This window comes from Lipotes vexillifer, unplaced genomic scaffold (assembly GCF_000442215.2).
Source record: "Lipotes vexillifer unplaced genomic scaffold, Lipotes_vexillifer_v1.1 scaffold37, whole genome shotgun sequence".
NCBI lineage: Eukaryota > Metazoa > Chordata > Mammalia > Artiodactyla > Lipotidae > Lipotes > Lipotes vexillifer.
The window spans coordinates 3582631-3609376 of record NW_006791811.1 but is presented as its reverse complement, the minus strand read 5'-3'; the positions used below and the strand labels follow the sequence as shown (position 1 = coordinate 3609376).

General features: G+C 42.5%; 1 protein-coding gene and 1 non-coding gene across 3 annotated transcripts in view; one reads left to right on the top strand and one right to left on the bottom strand.

Moving 5' to 3' along the window:
• Positions 1 to 887: 887 nt before the first annotated feature.
• Positions 888 to 26746, bottom strand: part of SLC7A14 (solute carrier family 7 member 14) — a 126750-nt gene continuing 100891 nt past the window's right edge. Inside the window, exons 7-8 of one of the 2 annotated variants that reach the window (XM_007464727.1) lie at positions 24204 to 25078; positions 888 to 1973 (exon numbers count right to left, since the gene is read on the bottom strand). In XM_007464727.1, the coding sequence (XP_007464789.1) occupies positions 1651 to 1973; positions 24204 to 25078 (1198 nt within the window). In that variant the 3' untranslated portion in view covers positions 888 to 1650. The remainder of the gene's footprint in view (positions 1974 to 24203; positions 25079 to 26746) is intronic. The other variant, XM_007464728.1, reaches the window with a different exon arrangement.
• TRNAE-UUC (transfer RNA glutamic acid (anticodon UUC)) lies at positions 3335 to 3407 on the top strand. The gene has a single exon. It is a non-coding gene; the product is annotated as a tRNA-Glu (tRNA).

Here is a 26746-nt window from a genome sequence, read left to right as displayed (position 1 = left end):
TAGTTTTGCATAAAAATGTGCTTTTGCCTCCTGTTTATAATCCTGAAACATGCCAAGATGGCACAAACCTCAACCTTTAAGAAAGAATAGACTTAAACATTAGTTGATGCTCTGGAAAACTTTTGGCATAACTCTAGATCCAGGAGACAGAGAGAGCAAAGAATTTGCTATTGCGCCTCCCTTTCGGGAAATTCTCACAAAGATTTTAGCTTGATCCAAATTGTGCCTTCACATACATGCGTGCACATCTCAAGGCAGTGTTGGAATCCCTGTAACCCAGGACTAGAATGCATAGACCATGTGTTTTTTTTTCTTGTTGCAAATGTTCTCTTCCAGCTTGTTTCAGAGAAAATACCTTTAAGAGCCCCTCTATGGCCCAGATTTAGACCTTACCAGATTGTTCTCTGGGCTTCAGTGAAACTACTTTGGGAAATAACAGAAAAAATACACATTTAAAAGTGAGCTACTCCAGAGGAATAAGGTTCAGAAGTGAAATGTGATCTCATGGAATGCAGTTACTAAGTAGCTGTGCTTCAATATTTTTGTTTTCAGAGCAGCACCCACCAATCAAGTGGTTGCATATCTCACAAAACTACAGAATTTATAATTTTAGAAATCTGAAGTGGAGTTTGCAATGTGATCTCAGTGGCTGGGTCACTTCGCCTTGTAAAGCTTTTTTATCTGATCATAAAACAAACAGCCTACTTCTTCAAGGCATACTAGTGCCATGAAATCATGCTCCTACTTTGCCCTCTTTCATCATATCACCAGGAGCTTAGAGTCTGGTATAAGAGAAGGCATGACAGAGAGTTAATTTTTGCCAATGCCCTTCTGGCCTTCACTGCAAGAGATGGTTATTCAGTTTTTTGTTTTTGTTTTTTTTTTTTCTGGGCATTTAAGTAGAGCTTTGATGGTGCTTCTCACCATATTATTGGGTCTGCATGACTGCTTTATGGTGAGTCTGAAATCTTTGGGGTCATGGTCTCAGAGTCCCTGACCTTTGCTGTGTCCCTAGAGTTCTAGTTGGGAGATTTTGAGAACCTTGGTGAAGGACAAGAGGCATGCATCTCCATGAATTTGTTTTTGTGAGATTTCAGGACAAAATGTGGCTTGCTGAGGAAGTGCCACGTGCCACCTGGCCTCAGGGAGCAGCTCCCAGCCCAGCATGCTGAAAACAGAGGGTCTCAGGTGGTTGAAATGCTGCCTTGTGCCCACCCCTGCCTGCTTTGGCACATCTCCAGGAGGAGCTGCAGCCTCAGTGTGGTCCAAGAAGTTTACTCCCTGCTTCTTGGGGCCTTAGTAAGAAGCGAAAAGATTCAACCAGCAAAGCAAAGGCCTGGGAAACGTTTGCTGCCATCAGCTCTGATGGTTGCACCTAAGGTAGAACTTCTTGTAGCTTCTTGTGTAACTTTTTTTGTTTTTTGTTTTTGTTTTTTACAAGGGGACCAGCTATGGGACCTGGGTTAAGCTCTTCGACAGAACTACCCTGAAGAGCAGAAGTGGCAAATGACAGGCTACGACTGGGGACTGACTTTGGGGAAGGCTGGGTTTTTGCAATGAGAGCCAAAGACGTTTCCACCTTCTAGCCCACAGGTTAAGTTACTGAAAATAAATCACCATCATTTCTACACATTTCTTGCGTGTTTGCTCCTACTCTGGAGAGTAATCTAACTCATCATTGGCAATCAGGGCCTCTGAGTTCTGTTTGTGTTTGCTTTTGCTCATCGCCTTGCTACTCGTCTGGGTGTTTGCCTGTGCATCTGACATCTGCTGGTAATAGAAGCCTTTGTCTTCAGCAGGCCCGCCCCAGTTCTCCTGGCTCTCGCCCTCTGTGGCATAGGAGAAACCTTCTTCCACTGAGAAGGGGTCGTCCACGTCGTAACGCTGGTACGTGCTTTGGTGCAGGGCTTCTTCTCGGGCGCTGATTTCCAGGGTGCTGTTCCAGATGCCGTACCCAAAATAAATGAGCATACCTGTAGGTGGGAGGTGGGGGGAAGCACAGGTGGGATAAGCAGTGGCTTTGGGATCTATGGGTCAAGCAGGGAGCTCACTCTCAGTCGTGAAAGCAGAGCTGGTGCTGGATGTGTTTTCTTTGGTCTATACAGTGTACTGAAAAGACTGGAATTAGATGCTGTTTAAAACTTGGGAGATCTTGCATTAAGCAACCCATATTTACAGCTTCCCCTAAAAAAGTCAGAAGGACTGACAACACTGTACCCACATTCCGATATGGAAACGTTTGGCTGGAGGTGAGAACTGGCTGCCTCTTTAGTTAGGATATGGGCTCTTGAGGTCACCTCAGTCCCCCCTCCCCTGTTGACATCTAGCTCACTGTACTCATGTAGGTGCTAACCAGGAATTTGCATTTTCTACTCTGGATTAAATAGTTGTGGATCACCAGTGGTGTATTCCCAGCCTTCTCATAGCATCTTATTATCCCATACCTGCACTTAGGGGCTCCATCTTTTATTTCACCACGTAGCAACATGCATATATGATCCTATGATTTACTTTGCCATTTTTCACTCACCAAAGTCATAATACATTACTGCCACTCAGCTGTCCACTTTCATTTGTGGACTCTCACAGTGTCTAGTGCATGCCACTGTCTCGGCCCTTAGGATATCTGTTGTGTGCTTATCTGCACAGGGTGGTTCTATTTTATAGACTCTGCAGAAAACTGGCACTTAATGTTTGTTGAAGGAATGAATGAGAACTCCTGATAAGCATGCAGTGTCCAGTGCAACCTTCTCATTCCAAGCGAAGGAAAGAAACCTGCCTTCCTAGTTAATACGTAGCATTAATATGGGCTAATGTTTCATTTCTATTAGAATTTTTAGGAAAAGATATATGAAAATAGTTTGAGAGACCCCATTTTCTACCTTGAAAAGCCCATGAAGGCTCAGGGCCTGGAACGATGAGAACTGTAGCCTTGGAGGCCATGGGGCATGATGGTTAAGAGTGCGAGATCTGGGTTCAAATCATGCCTCTATCACTATTAGCTGTGTAACCCTGGACCAGTTACTGAGCCTCTTTGTGCCTCAGCTTTCTCTTCTATGAAACCATGAGAGTACTGTACCTATACCTTGGGGTTGCTGTGAGGAGGAAACGAGATAAGCAGTGATTCTCAATCCTGGCTGCACCGGGAGGGTCACCTGGGGAGTTTTTGCATAATCCTGATACCTGAGCCTCATCCTCTATAGAGATTCTGATTTAATTGGTCTGCAGGGTGACCCAAGCATAGGTGTTTTTAAAGCTTCACAGGTGATTCCAGTGGTCAGCCAAGGCTGAGAACCCCTGAGATCAGGAACATTAAAGCTCGTCATGTGGGAATTCCCTGGTGGTCCAGTGGTTAGGACTCGTCACTTTCACTGTCATGGGCCCGGGTTCGATCCCTGGTCAGGGAACTAAGATCCCACAAACTGCGTGGCGTGGCCAGAAAACAAACAAACAAAAAAACAACTCCTGATGCACATGCTTCACTGCCAACTTTGGCCATTTTGTGGCCTGGCCGCTGGGGGCCCCTCGGTTATGCACCCTCCTTCCAGGCCCCAACGCCCTCTTCTCGGTGGCGCTAGTCTCTTTGACTTTGCTAACCCTGTGGGCATCTGCTGGGCTGTTTGCTTAGAACCACAAGGTGAGGCCTGCTTTCCGCTCTGGTGCTTGAGGTATCCTGCTTCCTTTTGAATTTGCAGTGTGTCTTTTTAAGCTTGGATTTCCTCCCACCATCCCCCAGTGAAATCAACTTTCCAGGAGCCAAAGTAAGCAGAGATTTATAGTCCTAATTGGTAATAAATCCTGGAGTTAATCATTTGTAGGCATAGCTATTCTGAAACAGCGACTTCGTTTTTTCTGAGCATGGATCTTTACTCTTTCTTGTCTGGGGGTGGGTGTGGCCGTGGGGGATAGTTATTATCCTTGTGTAGAACAAGGCACCAAACTGAGGCCTCTCGTAAAAGGGCCAGCGTGCTGCTTCTTGGAGAATGCCTCTGTTGGAAGCATGTCTGTTTCAGGAGACGAGGTTTATCGTCAGGCACACACCTCCTCATGCCCAATTTTTCTCTCTTGCTGTCTTTTCTCTTAGACATACAGGCAGGTGCCAAAGCTTGTCTTCTCCTTCAGCTTGGTATCTATTACATCAATTCTTTCCTCTTTGATCCCCTTCTCGGATCCTATTTATAAGCATGTTATTTCCCTACTAAACTTAATACCATTTTTTCTTTCCCCCTTTGCCCCTAGCTTCTCTCTTCTGTACTATACGGGTCATCATTCGAGCACTGGTTTGACATCTATTCTGACAAACCTTCCCCTGTCCCCACCAAGTATTGGGGTGTCAGGTAGATCGGTTTATGGGAATTCTCTGGGAGCCTTGGTGTGATTACTCATAGGATCATAGATATTTAGAGCTGGAAAAGAGTCTATGTCATTTACCAATTTGAATACCTTCATTTTACAGACGAAGAAATGCAGGCTGGGAAAGACTGCGTCACAGCAGTAGCATTCCATGAGGATAGAGAGAAGGCTCTAGCTTATTCAGCCCTTCACACCCCCTCCAGTGCTGCGTTATAGACTGTGCCTAGCGCAAAAATATTTGGTACAAGTTAGGTTCTATCTGGGGAGTGGCTGGGCCTGGAAGGAACACGAGTGTGTGTGTGTGTGTGTGTGTGTGTGTGTGTGTGTGTCTGTATGCAAATGTGTCGACTGTGATTACTTTGGGAAAGCAATCCATGGAAACCTACTACATAAATATTTATGGGCCTTCTAATGTTTGCTCTGAGCCCCCTACAGTTTCAAAGGTGTGTCACTCTGTCTTCAAAAATACATTTCAAATATGAGTGCTGTGAACCAAGAATCGACTGTGTGTATCAGCCTGACAGCATGAATAGCCGGCTTGGGCACATGCGTTCTCCTAGGGCTTGGCGTCCTGTCTGCCTTTACCCCTCTCCCTGGCCCTTGAATCAGTCCAGGAAAAGTGGTGTGAGGCAGAGAAGGACTGGAGAAAAGGAAGAATGGAGGGGACAGAGGAACAGAGGGGAACAAATGAGCGGGGGCGGAGAGAAGAGAGAAACATGTATTACCATCTGTCACGCATAAACGAGGGCTTTGTGTTGGAGGAGTAAACAGAGCTGCTAAAAGCCTCCTGTGTAGAAGCAGGGTGTTTTGTTTCTGCTCCTTTTTTCAGTTGGCCTAGAGAAGGAAGCATGAGGTCGTTTCTGAAAAATCTGTGGGGAGCTTCTGGGAATCCTGAATCATCTGAACAAAACTTCACACAACCCCTCTGGGTGCTGAGGTCCTACAGTGATGCATCCTTTATGTCACACCTTTCTCCCAAGGAATGCAAAATGTTTTACAAATGTTGTCTGGTTTAGACTCCTCCTGGCCTGTTTCAGAATGGGGTGTGTGTGTGTGTTTAGGTTAAGGTTATGTGCGTTTCACAGGCTGGAAACTGCGGCACAAGATGAAATACAGGGCTTTGCACAGCTACACAGCCAGTGTTTAGGTAGTGTTCGGACTGTGGATCCTTCTGGGTCCTCCATGTCATAATCCAAGCTGCTTTCAATTGTTATTTCTCCCACCTACCAGCGGTGGCTGGGAGGTATAGACTGATTGGAAACAATTTTGCTGAACTTTGCTTTTGAAGAATTTAAAACATACAGAAGTGGAGAGAATAGTATAAAAAAGCCTATATATTCATCGCTAGCCCGCTCCCTCCCCCCTACCACTTTGTCTTTAGATTATTTTGAAACAAATCCCTTTCATCCTGTTTCATCTGTAAATGTTTCAGTATGTATCTGTAAAATAGACTCCTTTACAAACCTTAACTTAGTATCATTATCACATCTAAAAACTGATAATAATTCCTTAATATCGAGCTTCCCTGGTGGTGCAGTGGTTGAGAATCCGCCTACCAGTTCAGGGGACACGGGGCCCTGGTCCGGGAAGATCCCACACGCTGTGGAGCAACTAAGCCCGTGCACCACAACTACTGAGCCTGTGCTCTAGAGCCCGCGAGCCACAGCTACTGAAGCCCTCACGCCACAACTACTGAAGCCCGTGTGCCTAGAGCCCATGCTCTGCAACGAGAAGCCACCGCAATGTGAAACCCGTGCACCGCAGCAAAGAGTAGCCCCCGCTCGCCACAACTAAAAAGAAAGCCCGCGTGCAGCAACGAAGACCCAATGCAGCCAAAAATACATAAAGAAATAAATTTATTAAAAAAAAAGAAATTTATTTAAAGAATTCCTTAATATCATCTGATATCCAGCAGCATTAAAATTTCCCCAAATTATTATGTTTGGATAAACTCTTCACTTTTTGAAGCTATACACTTATTCCAACGATGCTATCATTGCTTTGAAATAGTTTTTGGGTCCTGTCATTTAGGTTGTCATTGATATTGGGTTTACTCTTTTGTAAACGCTTACAGATGGCAAAGTTTTATCTTTTGAAAGTAGATTTGCTTTTAGCATAAGCCAGAAGTCATTTGGAACCAAGCCTCAAGAATAAGATGGCTGGTTGATAAACAATATTACCTATTCTATTTGGGTACTTAATTCTCCAGTTCCATAAAAACTTAGATCCACTGCTTTGTACTTATACATCTGATACCTGAATGAATGAAAGGCAGGTGTGATGTTAAAAATCAGAAGGGAATCAGCTTTTGTGTTACAGCAGGGTCTTGGAGGCCCCCCTGCTGGGCTGGAGTTATTTTTTTAGTTGCTGGATCGTGGAGGGTAGGGACCACTCAAAGCAGTGCCTAGTTAGCAGCAGGCACAGACGTGTTTCAGTATTTTAACAGCAGACACGGCTGTACTGGGCACCCAGTAATGGCAGTGAGTCCCGTGAGAGGCTGTTTGCGCTGAAGGGACATATTCAAAGGGAGGCTGTGGCTTCTTTTCTGGACCGAAGTTCCCGGGTGGAGAATACACCTGCCATATTGTCTTCATCTTGTCTAGCCTGAGAGGTTCGGGCTAGACAAGATGAAGAATCATGCCTTTAGCAACTGAACGGGCTTTCTTTATGTAACAATACGTTGTGATCAGAAGGCCCTTTATACAAACACACTTCCTCGTCCATCATCCCAGAGAAGTTAAGAAGTGTGCAATATGCAGGGATTGAAATGGCACCAGAACTCACATCTCTTGAGTCTAAAGGGAGGGCTGCTCCCATCCTACCCAGGGGCCTCCAGAGAGCTTTTCAGGATGTCAAGTTGCCTTCACAAGTTCAGGGCACCTCAGGGTCAGCTGGCGAAGCACCTACTTACTCCACTTGTCTCGGTCCATCCTGTGCAAATTAAGCAAATGACCTCAAACCTACAAGTGAGAGGGGTAGGGGTAGGGGGTCCTCTGAATCATATGGGAGAAATCCAGAACAAAAACTCAATGCTGAAAAGAGCCCGAGTGACCTGGGTCTAGACAGATTTCTAATCCTGCAGGAACAAGCTCAGGTTATGAAGGTCCCTGACCTCTGGGGTCCCCCAGGAGCTTCCTGTCCTCTGAACATGGCTCCACGCTCAGGGCCAAAAGAGGTGGGCCACCTGACCTCAGGCTGGGTGGAACAGCCTCTTCCTGGGGCACACTTTCCAGCAGTAAACCCTGCCCGCTGAAGGTAACGAGGCACTTTGTTGTGCCCGGAGGCTTTTTTATTCTTACTACTCTGCGATCAACTTTCCAAAACAGCCACTTGCCAATGCAGAAATGAAGATGGTAATGAGAAGGTGGCCTCCCATCCAGCACAATCCCCACCAGCTCCCACTTTGCTTGTTATTTTTTAAATGCAAGCCCTGTTGATTGTAATAACAGTAAGGTTTGTTTAATATGGTGTGGCCAGGAAGAGCAGGCTCAGGGTGGAATGGGGACCGGGGGAGCTTCTCTTCTGGCCCTGCAGCTGATCTAACATAAAGTCACATTCTTTATGCCTCAGTTTCCCACCTGCAAAATGGAGCTGGAGACCCTCATGTTATTTGTTGAGTATAATGGCTGTGAGACAGAATGCAGTCTTGTCTAAAGACATACTAAGAAGCCCAGTAATCCAAGCCAGCAGTTCCACCTCTAACTCAACAGAAGCCCAAGGGAAGTGTGTCTGTGTGTCCACTGAAAACGTGTACAAGAATGTTCGTAGCAGCTCTGCTTCTAATGGCCCTGACTGGAAACATTCTAAATATCCATGGACACCAGGATGGATAAATACATTGTGGTATATCAACACAGTGGAATGCTAGACAGCAAGGAGAATGAACAAACTAAAACTAGAAGCACAAGTCACATGAATCTCACAGATGTAATGCTGAGGGAAAGAAGCCCATCACCCACTCTTTCACAGCGCTGTCTGTTAAGGGTGCACGGCATACACCCGCTCCAGGGCCTTCCACTGCCATGGTCTCCTCTCCCTTCATTCTCAGCCAGGTGTCTCCCTGTGTAGCCCAGCACCTCTGCCAGCAGGCAGCCTCAGCTGCTGAACGATTCACCTCCTCCCTCCCTCCCTCTTGGAATCACCCTGGCCCTGTGGCCGTCCTCACTCTGGCCTCCGTGATTTTTCTTGTTCTTCTGAGCATGATTTTGATGTTGAAGCTGCCAGTTGTTTTCTTGTTTCCTTCAAGGAGAATTTCAAACTTATTTATGGGACATATCATCAGGAATTTGTTTTTCTTGGTGCCCTCTCAGGTCGAATTCATGGCCCCCTTCTCTCCCTCCTCTTCCCTTCATCACACTGGCTGCTTTGGGTCAGTTTCCAATAGGATTTCAGATGAGAGCTCAGGCGAGGACCGTAAAGTATGCCTGCCTTCTCTTTGGGATAGTGATGGTTTAGTACAGGATTTATGAGGGCCATTGCACAAATCACAAGTCCTGTCTGTTCTCTAAAGCTATAGACGGTACTTTGTTTTCCTCAGAGGGACTGAAAAAATTCCAGATGAAAACTTGACAGACTCCAGAGTAAGGGTGCCCACAGCTGGTCTAATAGATGATTCATTTACAGTAAAGGTCCACAGGGACCAGTAGACCTGACACATGCCTGGAAAATACCATTGTATAGTGTTCTTACTGGTTCTTCCTAGTTTCATATTCCCTGAGCCCCTGACCAACCCCTGAGGTACTCCTTTACAAAACTGCATCATCGAAGAGAAAAGGTAGATGAAGGCCGCTTTGTGTTCATTTTGTTGGGGATTATTAAACATTTGCTATTTGTGTTATTTCTCTTGTCAAAAGGAAAATAAACAAGTGCTGGGTGTCTAGTTAGGACCGTGACTCGTTTCTTGCTGTGAGTTGTGCTCTCAAAAGCTTAGCAAAACATTGTTACAAAAATGCTGTAATTAAGATTCATTTAGAGAAATTTGGGTAAAAAAATGTGTTTAAGAAGATTATCAAGTTATGACTCAGCCTAACCATGTAAATCTTTTAAAAAAGTACCAGAAGTTTCATAAGAAGCTCCATTTAGAAACCTCTCTACTGTTCTCCCCAGGAAACTTATATTATGAATAGAGAGATTAAGAAGAATAATCTGACATTTTGGAGGCTCAGATGTTTAGAGATAGGATATTTATTCTACAAGATAGGATATTTATTCTACAAGATAGTTAAAAATTTTACAAGCCAGTTTGGGGTTGTGGTATGGATATATTTTATATATCCCAAAATAGGGAGTTTTGTAATTAAATTATCTGCCCTTCTTGCTAATATCTTCTTATTCTTCTCTCTAGATCAGTGGCTCTCAAATTTGAGCATGCATCAGAATTACCTAGGGGGCCTGTTAAAATCTAAATTGCCCTCAGAGATTCTGATTCTATCTGTAGGTCTGGGATGGGCTCTGAAATTGCATTTCTAACTAGTTTCCACATAATATTGATGCTGCTGGTCTGGGACCACACTTTGAGATTCACTGTTCTAGATCACTGTAAACCTGGCTGCACATTAAAATTACCTAAGAGAGCTTTAAAAATACCCAATAGTTGGCCATACCAGACCAATTGAATCAGAACATCTCTGTGAGGGGATCCTGGTCATAGAATGTTTCAGAAGCAACTCTCACGATTCTGTTGTGTAGTCAAGGTTGAGAATCATTGTTCTAGGCGAAACTTACTTATATTCCAGCCTTCAAAGATCATGATACCAAAGCAGTTAATAGCTAGCAGTTGGGTGCTTCTTAAACTGCAGGCTTCATTGTCCTCTGTCTGGCCAGCCCAAGCTGCAGGGTGGCATCCTCCCATGCCAAGGAGTATCAGTTCCTGGAGCTAGTTTGAAGTATGTGCTATCAGCAAGATTACAAAAGGTTCTCTGGGAGTTTTCTTCTGCCTGATAACTGGGAAGGCAGTCTGAGTCAGAACAGGTTCATGTTGTGCTTTGGCATGTGATAGCTAGTCTGGGAGACAATGAATCATTCTAGCTTTGTAAAAGAAAGGCAGCAAAACAATATTTCTTACTGCTTTCTCTGATATTTTCTTATTTAAGCCCCAAACAGCAACTAGATCAAGGCTAAAAGAATTATCTGCATTTTTACAGATGAGAAAACTGAGGCTCAAAGGAGTTAAGTGAACTTCCCAAGGTCACAAGGAAGTGGCAGAGCTGTGAGTGAACTTGGGGCTGTCTGACTCCAAAGGCAATATACGCAAATCAATAGATGTGATACACTATATTAACAAATTGAAGAATAAAAGCCATGAGATCATCTCAATATATGCAGAACAAGCTTTCGACAAAATTCAACACCAATTTACGATTAAAAACTCTCCAGAAAGTGGGCATAGAGGGAACCTACCTCAACATAATCTGGGCCACGTATGACGAACCCACAGCAAACATTACTCTCAATGGTGAAAAACTGAAAGCATTTCCTCTAAAATCAGGAACAAGACAAGGATATCCACTCTCGCCACTATTATTCAACATAGTTTTGGAAGTCCTAGCCACGGCAATCAGAGAAGAAAAAGAAATAAAACGAATCCAAACTGGCAAAGAAGAAGTAAAACTGTCACTGTTTGCAGATGACATGTTACTCTACATAGAGAATCCCAAAGATGCCACCAGAAAACTACTAGAGCTAATCAATGAACTTAGTAAACTCACAGGATACAAAATTAATACACAGAAATCTCTTGCACTCCTATACATTAAAAATGAAAATTCAAAAAGAGAAATTAAGGAAACAATCTCATTTACCACTGTAACAAAAGAATAAAATACCTAGGAATAAACCTACCTAAGGAGGCAAAAGACCTGTATGCAGAAAACTATGATACTGATGAAAGAAGTCAAAGATGACACAAACAGATGGAGAGATATACCATGTTCTAGGATTGGAAGAATCAACATTGTGAAAGTGACTATACCACCCAAAGCAATCTACAGATTCAGTGCAATTGCTATCAAATTACCAACGGCATTTTTCACAGAACTAGAACAAAAATTTTTACAATTTGAATGGAAACACAAAAGACCTCGAATAGCAAAAGCAATCTTGAGAAAAAAAAGAAAAAAAACAGAGCTGGAGGAATCAGGCTCCCTGATTTCAGGCTCTACTACGGGGCTACAGTAATCAAGACAGTATGGTACTGGCACAAAACAGAAATATAGATCAGTGGAACAAGCTAGAAAGCCCAGAGATAAACCCAGACACATATGGTTACCTTATCTTTGACGAAGGAGGCTAGAATATACAATGGAGCAAAGACAGCCTCTTCAATAAGTGGAGCTGGGAAAACTGGACAGCTACATGTAAAAGAATGAAATTAGAACATTTCCTAACACCATTCACAAAAATAAACTCAAAATGGATTAAAGACCTAAATGTAAGGCCAGACACTATAAAAATCTTAGAGGAAAACATAGGCAGAACACTCTTTGACATAAATCGCAGCAAGATCTTTTTTGACCCACCTCTTAGGTAATGGGAATAAAATCAAAAATAAACAAACGGGACCTAATGAAATTTAAAAGCTTTTGCACATCAAAGGAAACCATAAATGAGACGAAAAGACAACCCTCAGAATGGGAGAAAATATTTGCAAACGAAGTAATGGACACAGGATTAATCTCCAAAATATATAAGCAGCTCATGCAGCTCAATATCAAAAAAACAAACAACCCAATCCAAAAATGGGCAGAAGACCTAAATAGACACTTCTCCAAAGAAGACATACAGATGGCCAAGAGGCACATGAAAAGATGCTCAACATCACTAACTAATAGAGAAATGCAAATCAAAACTACAATGAGGCATCACCTCACACCAGTCAGAAAGGCCATCATAACAAAATCTATAAACAATAAATGATGGAGAGGGTGTGGAGAAAAGGGAACCCTCTTGCACCGCTGGTGGGAATGTAAACTGATACAGCCACTATGGAGAACAGTATGGAGGTTCCTTAAAAAACTAAAAATAGAACTACCATACGACCCAGCAATCCCACTACTGGGCATATACCCTGAGAAAACCATAATTCAAAAAGGTACATGTACCACAATGTTCACTGCAGCACTATTTACAATTTCCAGGACATGGAGGCAACCTAAGTGTCCATCGACAGATGAATGGATAAAGAAGATGTGGCACATATGTACAATGGAATATAACTCAGCCATAAAAAGGAACGAAATTGGGTCATTTATAGAGATGTGGGTGGATCTAGAGACTGTCATTCAGAGTGAAGTAAGAAGGAAAAACAAGTATGGTATATTAATGCATATGTGTGGAATCTGAAAAAATTGGCATAGATGATCTTATTTACAAAACAGAAATAGAGACACAGATGTAGAGAGCAAACATGCATACCAAGGGGGAAAGGGGGAGGTGGGGTGAATTGGAAGATTGGTATTGACATACATACACTATTGATACTATGTATAAAGTAGATAACTAATGAACCTACTGTATAGCACAGGGAACTCTACTCAATGCTCTGTGGTGACCTAAATGGGAAGGAAATCCAAAAAGGGATATATATGTATACATATAGCTGATTCACTTTGCTGTACCGTAGAAACTAATACAACATTGTAAAGCAACTATGCTCTAATAAAAATTAAAACAAAAACAAACTGTAAACCAATTACATATATGAATTTAGATATGCTAACATTAAAAAAATTTCAAATAAAATCTAGCTTTGTATCAAAAAAACAACAAAAACAAAACCATAGGCAGGGGGTTCCTGCCACCTCATCACTTTTGCAAAATTCCTCTGGTTCTCCAGAAACATAGATATTATGCAGGACTGACTACATAATTTGTAGATCCCAGTGCAAAATGAAACCATGGAGCCTCTTGTTAAAAAATTGTTAAGAATTCAAGAAGACAGCAGCAGAGCATTAAGCGAAGTGCAGAGCACTGTGTGACTGCACAGATCATCCACCCATGGAGCCAGCCCTGATGTTATGTGTTAATCTGCACAGACTACATATCAAACATTCTGAGCAAATAAGAAGGTCCGTTCAGAGGCACCCTGGTTGGGAGGTAGGAGCCCCAGATCTGAGCATGGAGATTCTGGATTGTAGTAATAGCTCTATGAATAACTTCCTGTTATTCCTGTTGACCTTGAGCATGTTATTTCACCTCTTGGAGGTTCAGTTTACTTATCTGTAAGGTTGAGAGAGGGAGAAGTGGGGAAGTGGTGGACCATGTCAGTGTTTCTCAAACTTTATTTATATGTTATTTATATTCATATACTACATTTTTAGTATAGTGGTTATGATCATGGACTCTGGACTCACACACCTGAGTTCTAATTTGGCTTTGCTGTGTTCTAACTGTGTGACCTCAGTCAAGTGCCCCAGTTTCCTCATCTGTGAAATGCAGATGGTTGTGCAGATTAAATAAGTTAACATAAGTAAAGTCCTTGGAATGATGGCTAATATGTAGCAAGAGCTATATGTGTTATTACTTTGAATCATATGGCACATGTACTAGTACTAATGTTTTCTTCAATTTGACTCTTTAAAAAACTTTTATTGCAGTATAATTGCTTTACAAGGGTGTGTTAGTTTCTGTTGTACAACAAGTGAATCAGCTATAAGTATACATATATCCCCATATCCCCTCCCTCATGAGCCCCCCTCCCATCCTCCCTATCCCACCCCTCTAGATCGTCACAAAGCATCGAGCTGATCGCCCTGTGCTATGCAGCAGCTTCCTACTAGCCATCCATTTTACATTTGGAAGTGTATATATGTCAGTGCTACTTTCTCACTTCGTCCCAGCTTCCCCTTCCCCGCCTGTGTCCTCATGTCTGTTCTCTATGTCTGCGTCTTTATTCCTGCCCTGCCACTAGGTTCATCAGTACCGTTTTTTTTAGATTACATATATGTGCATTAGCACATGGTACTTGTTATTTTCTTTCTGACTTACTTCACTCTGTATGATAGACTGTAGGTCCATCCACCTCATTACAAATAACTCAGTTTTGTTCTTTTTTATGGCTGAGTAATATTCCATTGTATATATGTGCCACATCTTCTTTATCCATTCATCTGTCGATGGACACTTAGGTTGCCTCCATGTCCTGGAAATTGTAAATAGTGCTGCAGTGAACATTGTGGTACATGTATCTTTTTGAATTATAGTTGCCTCAGGGTATATGCCCAGTAGTGGGATTGCTGGGTCGTATGGTAGTTCTATTTTTAGTTTTTTAAGGAACCTCCATACTGTTTTCCATAGTGGCTGTATCAATTTACATTCCCACCAGCAGTGCAGGAGGGTTCCCTTTTCTCCACACCCTCTCCATCATTTATTGTTTGTAGATTTTGTGATGATGGCCATTCTGACCAGTGTGAGGTGATACCTCACTGTGGTTTTGATTTGCATTTCTCTAATGATTAGTGATGTTGAGCAGCTTTTCATGTGTTTGTTGGCAATCTGTATGTCTTCCTTGGAGAAATGTCTATTTAGGTCTTCTGCCCGTTTTTGGATTGGGTTGTTTGTTTTTTTGATATTGAGCTGCATGAGCTGCTTGTGTATTTTGGAGATTAAGCCTTTGTCCGTCGCTTCATTTGCAAATATTTTCTCCCATTTTGAGGGTTGTCTTTTCATCTCATTTATGGTTTCCTTTGCTGTGCAAAAGCTTTTAAACTTCATTAGATCCCATTTGTTTATTTTTGATTTTATTCCCATTACCTAGGAGGTGGGTCAAAAAAGATCTTGCTGCGATTTATGTCAAAGAGTGTTCTGCCTGTGTTTTCCTCTAAGAGTTTTATAGTGTCTGCCCTTACATTTAGGTCTTTAATCCATTTTGAGTTTATTTTTGTGAATGGTGTTAGGAAGTGTTCTAATTTCATTCTTTTACATGTAGCTGTCCAGTTTTCCCAGCTCCACTTATTGAAGAGGCTGTCTTTGCGCCACTGTATATTCTAGCCTCCTTCGTCAAAGATAAGGTAACCATATGTGTGTGAGTTTATCTCTGGGCTTTCTAGCTTGTTCCACTGATCTATATTTCTGTTTTGTGCCAGTACCATACTGTCTTAATTACTGTAGCCCTGTAGTAGAGTCTGAAATCAGGGAGCCTGATTCCTCCAGCTCTGTTGTTTTTCTTTTTTCTTTCAAGATTGCTTTTGCTATTCGAGGTCTTTTGTGTTTCCATTCAAATTGTAAAAATTTTTGTTCTAGTTCTGTGAAAAATGCCGTTGGTAGTTTGATAGCAATTGCACTGAATCTGTAGATTGCTTTGGGTGGTATAGTCACTTTCACAATGTTGATTCTTCCAGTCCTAGAGCATGGTATGTCTTTCCATGTGTTTGTATCGTCTTTGATTTCTTTTGTAAGTGTCTTATAGTTTTCTGCATACAGGTCTTTTGCCTCCTTAGGTAGGTTTATTCCTAGATATTTTATTCTTTTTGTTGCAGTGGTAAATGGGAGTGTTTCCTTGATTTCTCTTTCTGAGTTTTCATTGTTAGTGTATAGGAATGCAAGAGATTTCTGTGCATGAATTTTGTATCCTGCTACTTTACCAAATTCACTGATGAGCTCTAGTAGTTTTCTGGTGGCACCTTTAGGGTTATATATGTATAGTGTCACGTCATCTCCAAACAGTGACAGTTTTACTTCTTCTTTTCCAATTTGGATTCGTTTTATTTCTTTTTCTTCTCTGATTGCTGTGGCTAAAACTTCCAAACTATGTTGAATAATAGTGGTGAGAGTGGGTACCCTTGTCTTGTTCCTGATCTTAGAGGAAATGCTTTCAGTTTTTTACCATTGAGAATGATGTTGGCTGTGGGTTTGTCATATATGGAGTTTATTATGTTGAGGTACGTTTCCTCTATGCCCTCTTTCTGGAGAGTTTTTATCATAAATGTGTGTTGAATTTTGTCAGAAGCTTGTTTTGCATCTATTGAGATTATCATATCGTTTTTATTCTTCAGTTTGTTAATGTGGTGTCTCACATTGATTGATTTGCATATATTGAAGAATCCTTGCATTCCTGGGATAAACCACACTTGATCATGGTGTATGATCCTTTTAATGTGCTGTTGGATTCTGTTTGCTAGTATTTGTTGAGGATATTTTCATCTATGTTCATCAGTGACATTGGCCTGTAATTTTCTTTTTTTGATGACATCCTCGTCTGGTTTTGGTATCAGGGTGATGGTGGCTTTGTAGGATGAGTTTGGGAGTGTTTTTCTATCTGCTATACTTTGGAAGAGTTTGAGAAGGAAAGTGTTAGCTTTTTTCTAAATGTTTGATAGAATTCACCTGTGAAGCCATCTGGCCCTGGGCTTTTGTTTTTTGGAAGATTTTTATTCAGAGTTTCAATTTCAGACTTGTGATTGGTCTGTTCATGTTTTCTATTTCCTCCTGGTTCAGTCTTGGAAGGTTGTAGTTTTCTAAGAATTTCTCCATTTCTTCCAGGTTGTCCATTTTATTGGCATAGAGTTGCTTGTAGTAGTCTCTCATGATCCTTTGTATTTCTGCAGTGTCAGTTGTTGCTTCTCCTTTTTCATTTCTAATTCTGTTGCTTTGAGTCTTCTCCCTTTTTTTCCTGATGAGTCTGGAAAAATGTTTTATCAATTTTGTTTATCTTCTCAAAGAATCAGCTTTTAGTTTTATTGATCTTTGGTATTGTTTCTTTCATTTCTTTTTCATTTATTTCTGATCTGATCTTTATGATTTCTTTCCTTCTGCTGACTTTGGGGTTTTTAATTCTTTCTCTGATTGCTTTTGGTGTCAGGTTAGGTTGTTTATTTGAGATTTTTCTTATTTCTTGAGGTAGGATTGTATTGCTATAAACTTCCCTCTTAGAACTGCTTTTGCTGCATCCCATAGGTTTTGGGTCGTCGTGTTTTCATTGTCATTTGTTTCTAGGTAATTTTTGATTTCCTCTGTGATTTCCTCAGTGATCCCTTTGTTGTTTAGTAGCGTATTGTTTAGCCTCCATGTTTGTAGTTTTCACAGTTTTTTTCCCCTGTAATTGATATCTAGTCTCATAGTGTTGTGGTTGGAAAAGATGCTTGATACAATTTCAATTTTCTTAAATTTACGGAGGCTTTATTTGTGACCCAAGGTGTGATCTATCCTGGAGAATGTTCCATGTGCACTTGAGAAGAAAGTGTATTCTGTTGTTTTTGGATGGAATGTCCTATAAATATCAATTAAGTCCATCTGGTCTAATGTGTCATTTAAAGCTTGTGTTTTCTTATTTATTTTCTGTTTGGATGATCTGTCCATTGGTGTAAGTGGAGTGTTAAAATCACCTACTATTATTGTGTTACTGTTCATTTCCCTGTTTATGGCTGTTAGCATTTGCCTTATATATTGAGGTGCTCCTGTGTTGGGTGAATAGATATTTACGATTCTTCTTGGATTGATCCCTTGATCATTATATAGTGTCCTTTCTTGTCTCTTGTAATAGTCTTTATTTTATTTTATTTATTTTATTTTATTTTTTGTGGTATGTGGGCCTCTCACTGTCATGGCCTCTCCCGTTGCGGAGCACAGGCTCTGGACGCGCAGGCTCAGCGGCCATGGCTCACGGGCCCAGCCGCTCTGCGGCATGTGGGATCCTCCCAGACCGGGGCATGAACCCGTGTCCCCTGCATCGGCAGGCGGACTCTCAGCCACTGCGCCACCAGGGAAGCCCTAGTCTTTAAAGTGTATTTTATCTGATATGCATATTGCTACTCCAGCTTTCTTTTGATTTCCATTTGCATGGAATTTCTTTCTCCATCCCCTCACTTTCAGTCTGTATGTGTCCCTAGGTCTGAAGTGGGTCTCTTGTAGACAACATATATATGGATCTTGTTTTTGTATCCATTCAGCCAGTCTGTGTCTTTTGGCTGGGGCATTTAATCCATTTTCATTTGAGGAAATTATTGATATGTATGTTCCTGTTACTGTTTTCTTAACTGTTTTGGATTTGTTTTTGTAAGTCTTTTCCTTCTCTTGCTTTTCCTGCCTAGAGAAGTTCCTTTAGCCTTTTTTGTAAAGCTGGTGTGGTGGTGCTGAATTCTCTTAACATTTGCTTGTCTGTAAAACTTGTGATTTCTCCATCAAATCTGAATGTGATCCTTGCTGGGTAGAGTAATCTTGGTTGTAGGTATTTCTCTTTCATCAGTTTAAATATATCTTGCCACTTCCTTCTGGCCTGTAGAGTTTCTGCTGAAAGATCAGCTGTTAACCTTATGGGAATTCCCTTGTATGTTATTTGTTGTTTTTCCCTTGCTGCTTTTAATATTTTTTCATTGTGTTTTATTTCTGTTAGTTTGATTAATATGTGTCTCGCCATGTTTCTCCTTGGGTTTATCCTGTATGGGACTCTTCTGCACGTCTTGGACTTGATTGACTATTTCCATTCCCATGTTGGGGAAGTTTTCAGCTGTAATCTCTTCAAATATTTTCTCTGACCCTTTCTTTTTTCTTCTTCTTCTGGGATGCCTATAATTCGTTGTTGGTACGCTTAATGTTGTTCCAGAGGTCTCTGAGACTGTCCTCAATTCTTTTCATTCTTTTTTCTGTATTCTTCTCCCTGGAAGTTATTTCCACCTTTCTATCTTCCAGCTCACTTATCCATTCTTCTGCCTCAGTTTTCCGCTATTTTTTGTTTAATTAAAAAAATTAAAGTATTTTTAATTTCAGTTATTGTGTTGTTCATTACTGTTTGTTGGCTCTTTAGTCCTTCTAGGTCCTTGTTAAATGTTTCTTATATTTTCTTTATTCTCTTTCCAAGATTTTTGATCATCTTTACTATCATTACTCTGAATTCTTTTTCAGGTAGTTTGCCTATTTCCTCTTCATTTATTTGGCCTTGTGTGTTTTTATCTTGCTCCTTTGCCTATAAGATATTTCTCTGTCTTCTCATTTTGTCTAATTTACAGTATTTGAGGTCTCCTTTCCCTGGGCTGCAGGGTCATAGTTCCTCTTGCTTCTGTTCTCTGCCCCCGGTGGTGGGGTTGGTCCAGTGCCTTGTGTAGGCTTCCTGATGGGAGGGACTGGTGCCTGTGTTCTGGTGGGTGGAACTGAGTATTTTCCCTCTGATGAGCAGGGCCATGTCATGTGGTATGTTTTGGGGTGTCTGTGAGCTTACTGTCACTTTAAGTAGTCTGTGTGCTGATGAATGGGTTTTTGTTCTTGTCTTGTTTGTTGTTTAGTGTGAGGCGTCCAGCGTTGGGAGCTGCTGGCAGTTGGGTGGAGCTGGGTCTTGGATTCAGATAGAGGCCTCCAAGAGAGCCCTTGGTGATTAATCTTCCCTGGGGCCAGGAATTCTCTAGTGGTCCAGCATCCCGGGCTCAGTGCTCCCACTCCAGAGCCTCAGGCTCGACTTCTGGTTGAGGGACCATGTCCCCACAAGTCACTCGTCCCAGCAATAAGGGGGATTAAGAAAAAAAAAAAAAAACTAACAAAACCCCAGACAAATGGTAAAAAGTAAAATCATACAAACAGAAACAAGGAAACATGCACACACACAAAAGAAACAAAAACAGAACAAAATAAATCAAATAGCAAAACAACCAGACAAACAAAAGAACCCAAGAAGAAAATCAAACAATTAAGAAGAAAGCTGACAAAAACCCCAAACCAAAAAAGAAAACCAAAGCAGAGTGCCAACTGAAGAATGAAGCAAAGAAACAAAGAAAACCAACAAAAATGATATTTAAAAAAAAAAAGAAAAAGAGAAAGGGGAAAGAAGACAGAAGAGCAGAAAAGCAACATAGGAACAAATATTTAAAAAAATAGAAAATATATTAAAGAAAAAAAAGACAAACAAAACCCCAGAGAAATGGTGAAAACAAAATCAAACAGAAACAGAAACAAGGAAACACACACACACATAAAAGAAACAAAAACAGAGCCAAATAAAACAAAAAGCCAGAGAACAACCAGACAAATAGAATTCAAAAATGAAATCAAACAATTAGGATTAAAAGTAACAAAAACACATAACCTAAAAACAAAACCAAAGCAGTGTGCCAACTGAAGAAGAAAGCAAGGAGACAACAAAGTGATAAAAATGATTAAAAATATAATAATAATAAAATAAAAAGGGAAAAAACACAGGACAACAGAAAAGCAAAGTATAAATAGAAAAGTATAAAAAAAATTTTTAAAGCTATAAAGCAGAGATCCCAAAAGACTAAATAAACAAAACAAAAAACCCCCCCAAAACAACAAGAAACAAAAAAAGAAAGAAAAAGAAACCAAAAAAACCCAAAAAGCTAGAACCAACAACAGAATGAATCAAAACATAATAAAGTCAATAGTAATAATTATGTTTCCATGGGGTGTCTGCTGTAAGTGTCCTTGCACACGCCGTGAGCCACAGCCCCCCTCTGCCTCTCCAGGAGGCTCTCCTCTGCCTCTGGGCTGGTCTCTGGACCTGCTGTGAGCACTGTGGGGACCACTCAGGCTCTGATCTGGCCCAGTTCCTGCATGTGCTGCCCCCAAAGTCCACAGCTGCCAGAGCTAGACTGTTGTTTTTTTAAAAAATAAATTTATTTATTTATTTTTGGCTGTGTTGGGTCTTCGTTTCTGTGCGAGGGCTTTCTCTAGTTGCGGCGAGTGGGGGCCACTCTTCATCGCGGTGCGCGGGCCTCTCACTGTCGCGGCCTTCTCTTGTTGCGGAGCACAGGCTCCAGACGTGCAGGCTCAGTAGCTGTGGCGCACGGGCTTAGTTGCTCCACGGCATGTGGGATCTTCCCAGACCAGGGCTCGAACCCGTGTCCCCTGCATTGGCAGGCAGATTCTCAGCCACTGCGCCACCAGGGAAGCCCTAGACTGTTTTCATTTGTGGGAACACTCAGTGTCTACTCAGATATTCCATAGACGCAGGGGCTACTTAACTGATTGTGGGGATTTAATCTGCAGCTTGTACAGCTGGCGGAAAGATTTTCCATCTTCTTCCTTAGTCACCCCATCCCTGGGGTTCAGCTTTGGTTTTATCCCCACCTCTGCATGTGGTCCACCCACAGGAGTCTTGTCCTGAGTCTGCCTTGGAGCTCTTGGGTCTGCCCCTGTGAGGACCAGGCGCAGAGGTGGTATGACTGCTTGGATCATGGGAGCCCCAGGGGCGCCAAATGTGCAGGGAAGCCGGCGGCCACGGGCGCAAGAGATGTGGCCCTAGTGAGGGCCTTTTCTGCCTCCTGGCGTAAGGCACATGAGGGCCAGCCCTGAGGGGGCTTTTTTAATTGTCACTGGCACGTGCCGGCGTGTAGGTAGAGAGAGGCTACAGTAATGGCTTCTCCCCCTGTGTGTGACTGATCAATAGCACCCTGCTTCCATGGCAGTCCAGTCTTCCTCCCTAGGCATTCCCTGCTGCAGATTTCCTCCCTCCCATCCCCTCAGTCCGTCTCCCCACAGCCAACAGCAGTTCTCGCTCTGAGCCTGTTCTCCAGTCCTCACGCACCAGCTCCCAGCCCCTTTGCACACCTGTGAATACACGTCTCAGTCCCGGGCACGTATGGCCACAGTATGGACCGTCTGTGTATTTCTCACTCTGCCCTGTCTGCCACAGACTGGCCGCTTCACCGTCTTCCAACAGCCTCTAATGCTTCCCCTCTGTCCCAGTCTATTTCCCTGTCAGAGAGGGGGTTTCCCCAAATTCCGGGCTCTCTCCTCTGCTTCAGCTTCCCCTCCCTGGGGTGCAGGTCCTGTCCTGCTTCCTGTCCTCCTCCTTCTCCCTTCTTTTTTTCCATCCTACCCAGTTATGCAGGGATCTTTATAGTCCTTTCCAGTGTCCAAGGTCTTCTGCTAGTTTTCAGCTGGTGTTCTGTGAGAACTGTTGCATCTACAGATGTATTCCTGATGCATCCATGGAGAGAGATGAACTCCATGTCCACCTACTCTCCACCATCTTGAATCTCCTTGACTCACTTTTAGAATTTAAAAATAGTCACCAGATTCATGGGAATGTATATATTTTTCTAGTATTTGTGAAAGTGAATCATGATCGTATAATATTTTTACAAGTTCATTCATATACTCTCTAAAATCAGTCCAAATATTAACAATGGACTAGTCACCACACTGTGGGTAACACTGTACTAGATGTTGGAGGCTTCTTCTAGCTTAAATAGTCCAGGAAAAGATGAATAAATTCATGTGTATTTGTGTTTGTGCCTTCATTCACTTGACAAATACATGACTCTAATATTTCTACCCACTTCATTCATTTCTACCCATAATAGCATCTTTCCATTGGTTAGCTTCTTGTTCCAGAAAAATGTTTAAACAGAAAAGGGAGATTGTGAATGAATCATATAAATGCTTAGAATTTTCATGAGTCGGTGGGGTCCTCTCAAGAGATCCCTTAAAGTCTAACAAGGGATGAGGCTTAGGGTAGTGAAAAATTGGTACAAAACGCTTACAGGAAGGCATAGGATGGCCTTCGGATGTGAGGAGTCTTCTGGGAGATGTATGTTCTTTCCTTTGAATACTGTGTTTTCCCCCCACTTCCCTCTACCTAAATCCTATCTTATAGGCCCAGTTCAAATTCTACCTCCTTAAAGTCCTTTCCAGCTATTCTGACTGGAAGTTTCCTTTTTCTCATCTGAAGAGTGCTTTACAATCATAGAGAGGTATTTATTAAGCACAAACTATGTTCCGGCACAGAGGTCACCGGGTTGAACACCCATATCCCTGACCTCAAGGAGTGGATGGGCTACAACTCAATGACTCTCTATGCTGCCTTGCCCAGGCTGGTTGATTCACACATATTTGTCTTGCCTCCCTTAAGGCTGAGTTACTTATTCTTTACTTTCCTATTTCTCAGAGCACCTAAGGACTCTCCTTAGCTAAGTATTTGTTGCCAGAGACCCCAGGGTTACCAAGTTGTATAGGAAATATAAAAATAATAACTAAGGAACTTTAAAATTAGTCTTCACTTAAACATCCCTCTCAAGTTATCATGAGCACCAATCCCCAGCAATTTCATAAACATCAGTGATGATCATATAGGATAAACATGTAATGTGAATATAATACAAATTGATCCCAAAGGAAAACTAGAAATCTTAGGAATGATACAGGACTTCCTGAAGGCAGTGAAAGTGAGTTTAGAGAGAGCAACAGTAATTCACTCAAAGCTGTGGACGTTGATGACCCAACAGAGTCCTATCAGTTATCAATAGAAGGAGAGAAAAGCAACAAGGATGATGGTATGATGGGTACTTCCCAAGAGAATGATTGGAATATCAAAGGATGAAGAAAGAACTTGGGGAAAAAAATGAAAAACTTGAATATTTTGCAAAGTCAACAAAAAGTGAGGGCTGTTAAATGGTGCCATGATACAATTTTGTCAAAAAACTGTGCCTAAAACCCCATACTTAATTCATAGTTTTCTCATTTAAAAAAACATGGCATGATTGATTGCCATTTTAATTTTGTTGAACGTAAGATAAATAAAATTTTTCATAATTTTTAGTTTCTAAGAATTCCAATCAGCCTTTCCCACCCTCATTTTTATATGTTATTTTTGTCCTTTTTAAAAATGTGGATTCATTTTAAGTGGACTTTCTGTGATACTAATTATCCACCAGAAGAACATCCAGTAATAGTATTCAATGAAGTGATGGATTGATCAGTATCATTATTCAAAACTCACAACCAAGATCATAACAGGCAGAAAGGGCACAACGGGCTTTTTTGACTCTAAAGCAGGAAGTAGGGATCCACAGAACCAGCCAGATTTCTCTTGGAATAGTGATGCCCAGTCCAGCTAGGAGGTAATTTTGAGATAAGCCTGATCAAGGTCTTAGAAGGGAACTCTCAAGGCTTCAAAGGAAATTGCTTACCCACAAAGCACCAGACCGCAAACCGGATCCACGTGATGGTGGAGAGCTTTAGCATGAGATAGATGTTCACCAGCATGGCAAAGGCAGGCACAAAGGGGAGACAGGGAGCCATGTAGGGCAGCTTCTTGGGGTTCTCTGGCTGCTGCAGGATCACAAACACCAGGATGCTGATCAGCAGCACCATCAGAATGACCAGAAGGATGGCCCACCAGCTCTGCTCTGAGATGTAGTTGGAACCAAAGATGATGAAGGAGCAGAAGATGAACATGAGGATAAAGAGCAGGAGCACGCAGATGGTCACCGTGTGCCCTGTAGCTGCTGTGGGCCGGTCCATTTTGCCTGGAAGGCCCAGCCGGATCCTCATGGTGTAGTAACGGGGCCCAATCAGCTTCTTTAACTTGATGAGATAAACGTTTTCAGTTTCATCAGCTTCTATGCCTGTGGTCATGTCCACGGTGCCGTAGTTTGGGTGGTTGACGTTGTAGGTCGACTTGTCTGATTTCCCTATGAGCATCTCGTTGTCTCCCAAGGATGGTAAGTTCTTAGCCCCACATGTGTTGGTGGCTGGGCCGGAAAACTCTTCCCCTTCGCTCACAGGAGAGCCAACTTCCTTCTCACAGTCAGCCAGAATGCCCTCCTTCTTTGTGTGCTCCTGAGACAAAAACTTGACAAACCCGTCAATGTCACTTTCTGGTTGGTATCGAAGGAGCAAGACGCAGACAGAGACCAAGGTGTAGGCGAGGAGGGTGCCGATGGACATCATCTCAATCAGATCTCTCAGGCTGACTAATAGGGAGAGGAGAGCCGCCAGGAACCCCGACACAATGCAGGCCACCACTGGGGTCTCTGTGTAGGAGCTCACGTGAGCCAGGAACCTGAAGGGAGGGGCAAGCAGAGGGTTCACGGTGAGCTACACGTGGGGATTGATTCAGCATGGTTTAACGCCTCCTGGTCCTGTTTCTCCAGCTTACTTCTGGATTCACTGCTTTAAATACAGCTGCTATTCCCCACCCCAGGATTCGGTTCCCGGAATAGAATTTAAACAGAATTTACTTTAATTCCTTGTGTTTGAGCCAAACTTCTCTATTAAAATTCCTACTTCATTATGTGATGTGATGGGTTGATGGAATCTAGGGGGTTCTCAGAAATCCAAATTGAAGCATAGGCTTTGCTATGAAGAAGGGATACTTGGCAAAGTCATACATCTGCTTGGGGGTCCTCTACACCTGTGTTACCCAAAGTGTGGTCCATGGATCAACAGCATCAGCATCACCTTGGAACTCGTTAGAAATGTGTATTCTGAGGTTTCACCTGAGACCTACCATGTCAGACTGTCTGGGAAACTCTACGCTTTAAAAAACCTCCAGAGGATTCGGATTTATGCCGAAGCTTGAGAAGCACTTGCTCTACGACAGAAGTACAGGGATTTGGTTGGCAAAGTAGTACAGTCGTTGAGAACACATGCTCCTGGATGAAACCTAAATCCGGCCACTTACTAACTGGAGAAGATAGAGAAGACCAACAAGGGTGACTGAATGGCACCCTTCTTTAGCAGTTCCTGGAGGCTTAGGTAGGTTCCCGCCCTCCTCCTCTCTCATTCTGGCACTCCCTCCTCCCTCCTCTTCCATCCCTCCCTTATTTCCATGATTCAGTCCATGAAACAGGACTATAAACTGTGCTCGAAGCCCCAGCATCTTTGCTCTTGGTTTTCTTTGACAGCTGAAAAACGTTTTGGGTGTGTGAAGTTGTCACACCTCCACTATGGACAGCCTTTTCTTTTCTTTTAACTTTTTTTTTTACATCTTTATTGGAGCATAATCGCTTTACAATGGTGTGTTAGCTTCTGCTTTATAACAAAGTGAATCAGCTATACATATACATACATCCCCATATCTCCTCCCTCTTGCGTCTCCCTCCCACCCTCCCTATCCCACCACTCTAGGTGGTCACAAAGCACGGAGCTGATCTCCCTGTGCTATGCCTGCGCGGTGGGGGAAGGGTAAGCTGGGACGAAGTGAGAGAGCGGCATGGACATATATACACTGCCAAATATAAAATAGATAGCTGGTCAGCCTTTTCTTGATCTTTCCACCTCCCCCAAGGTCACAGCTCGGCGGTGACCTCAGGGGGGGTGCAGAATGTGACGGCCGGCTGATGGCAGAGATAAAGTCCCTGAGCTGGATCCCTCTGCACTCCTGAGAGCTCCTTGGAGGTTTACTCCTTGTTTTGTGCGCTTGAAGAATGCCTTCCCTGCAAGCTCTTCACACAGTAGACACTAGGAGCCAAGAGATGGGGCCACATCCCCTTTGTACCATGGGCAGATAGGCTACTTCATGGCCAGCTTAGGGGGCTGGAAGTGTCAGTGTACTGGTGTGGTTGAAAGTCTGGTTGTTGGGGTCAGACAGTCCTGGGTTTCAAATCCTGACCCTGCCACCCAGCAGCTGGGGGATTTGAGTTTTTTTTTTTTTTTTTTTTTTAACATCTTTATTGGGGTATAATTGCTTTACAATGGTGTGTTAGTTTCTGCTTTATAACAAAGTGAA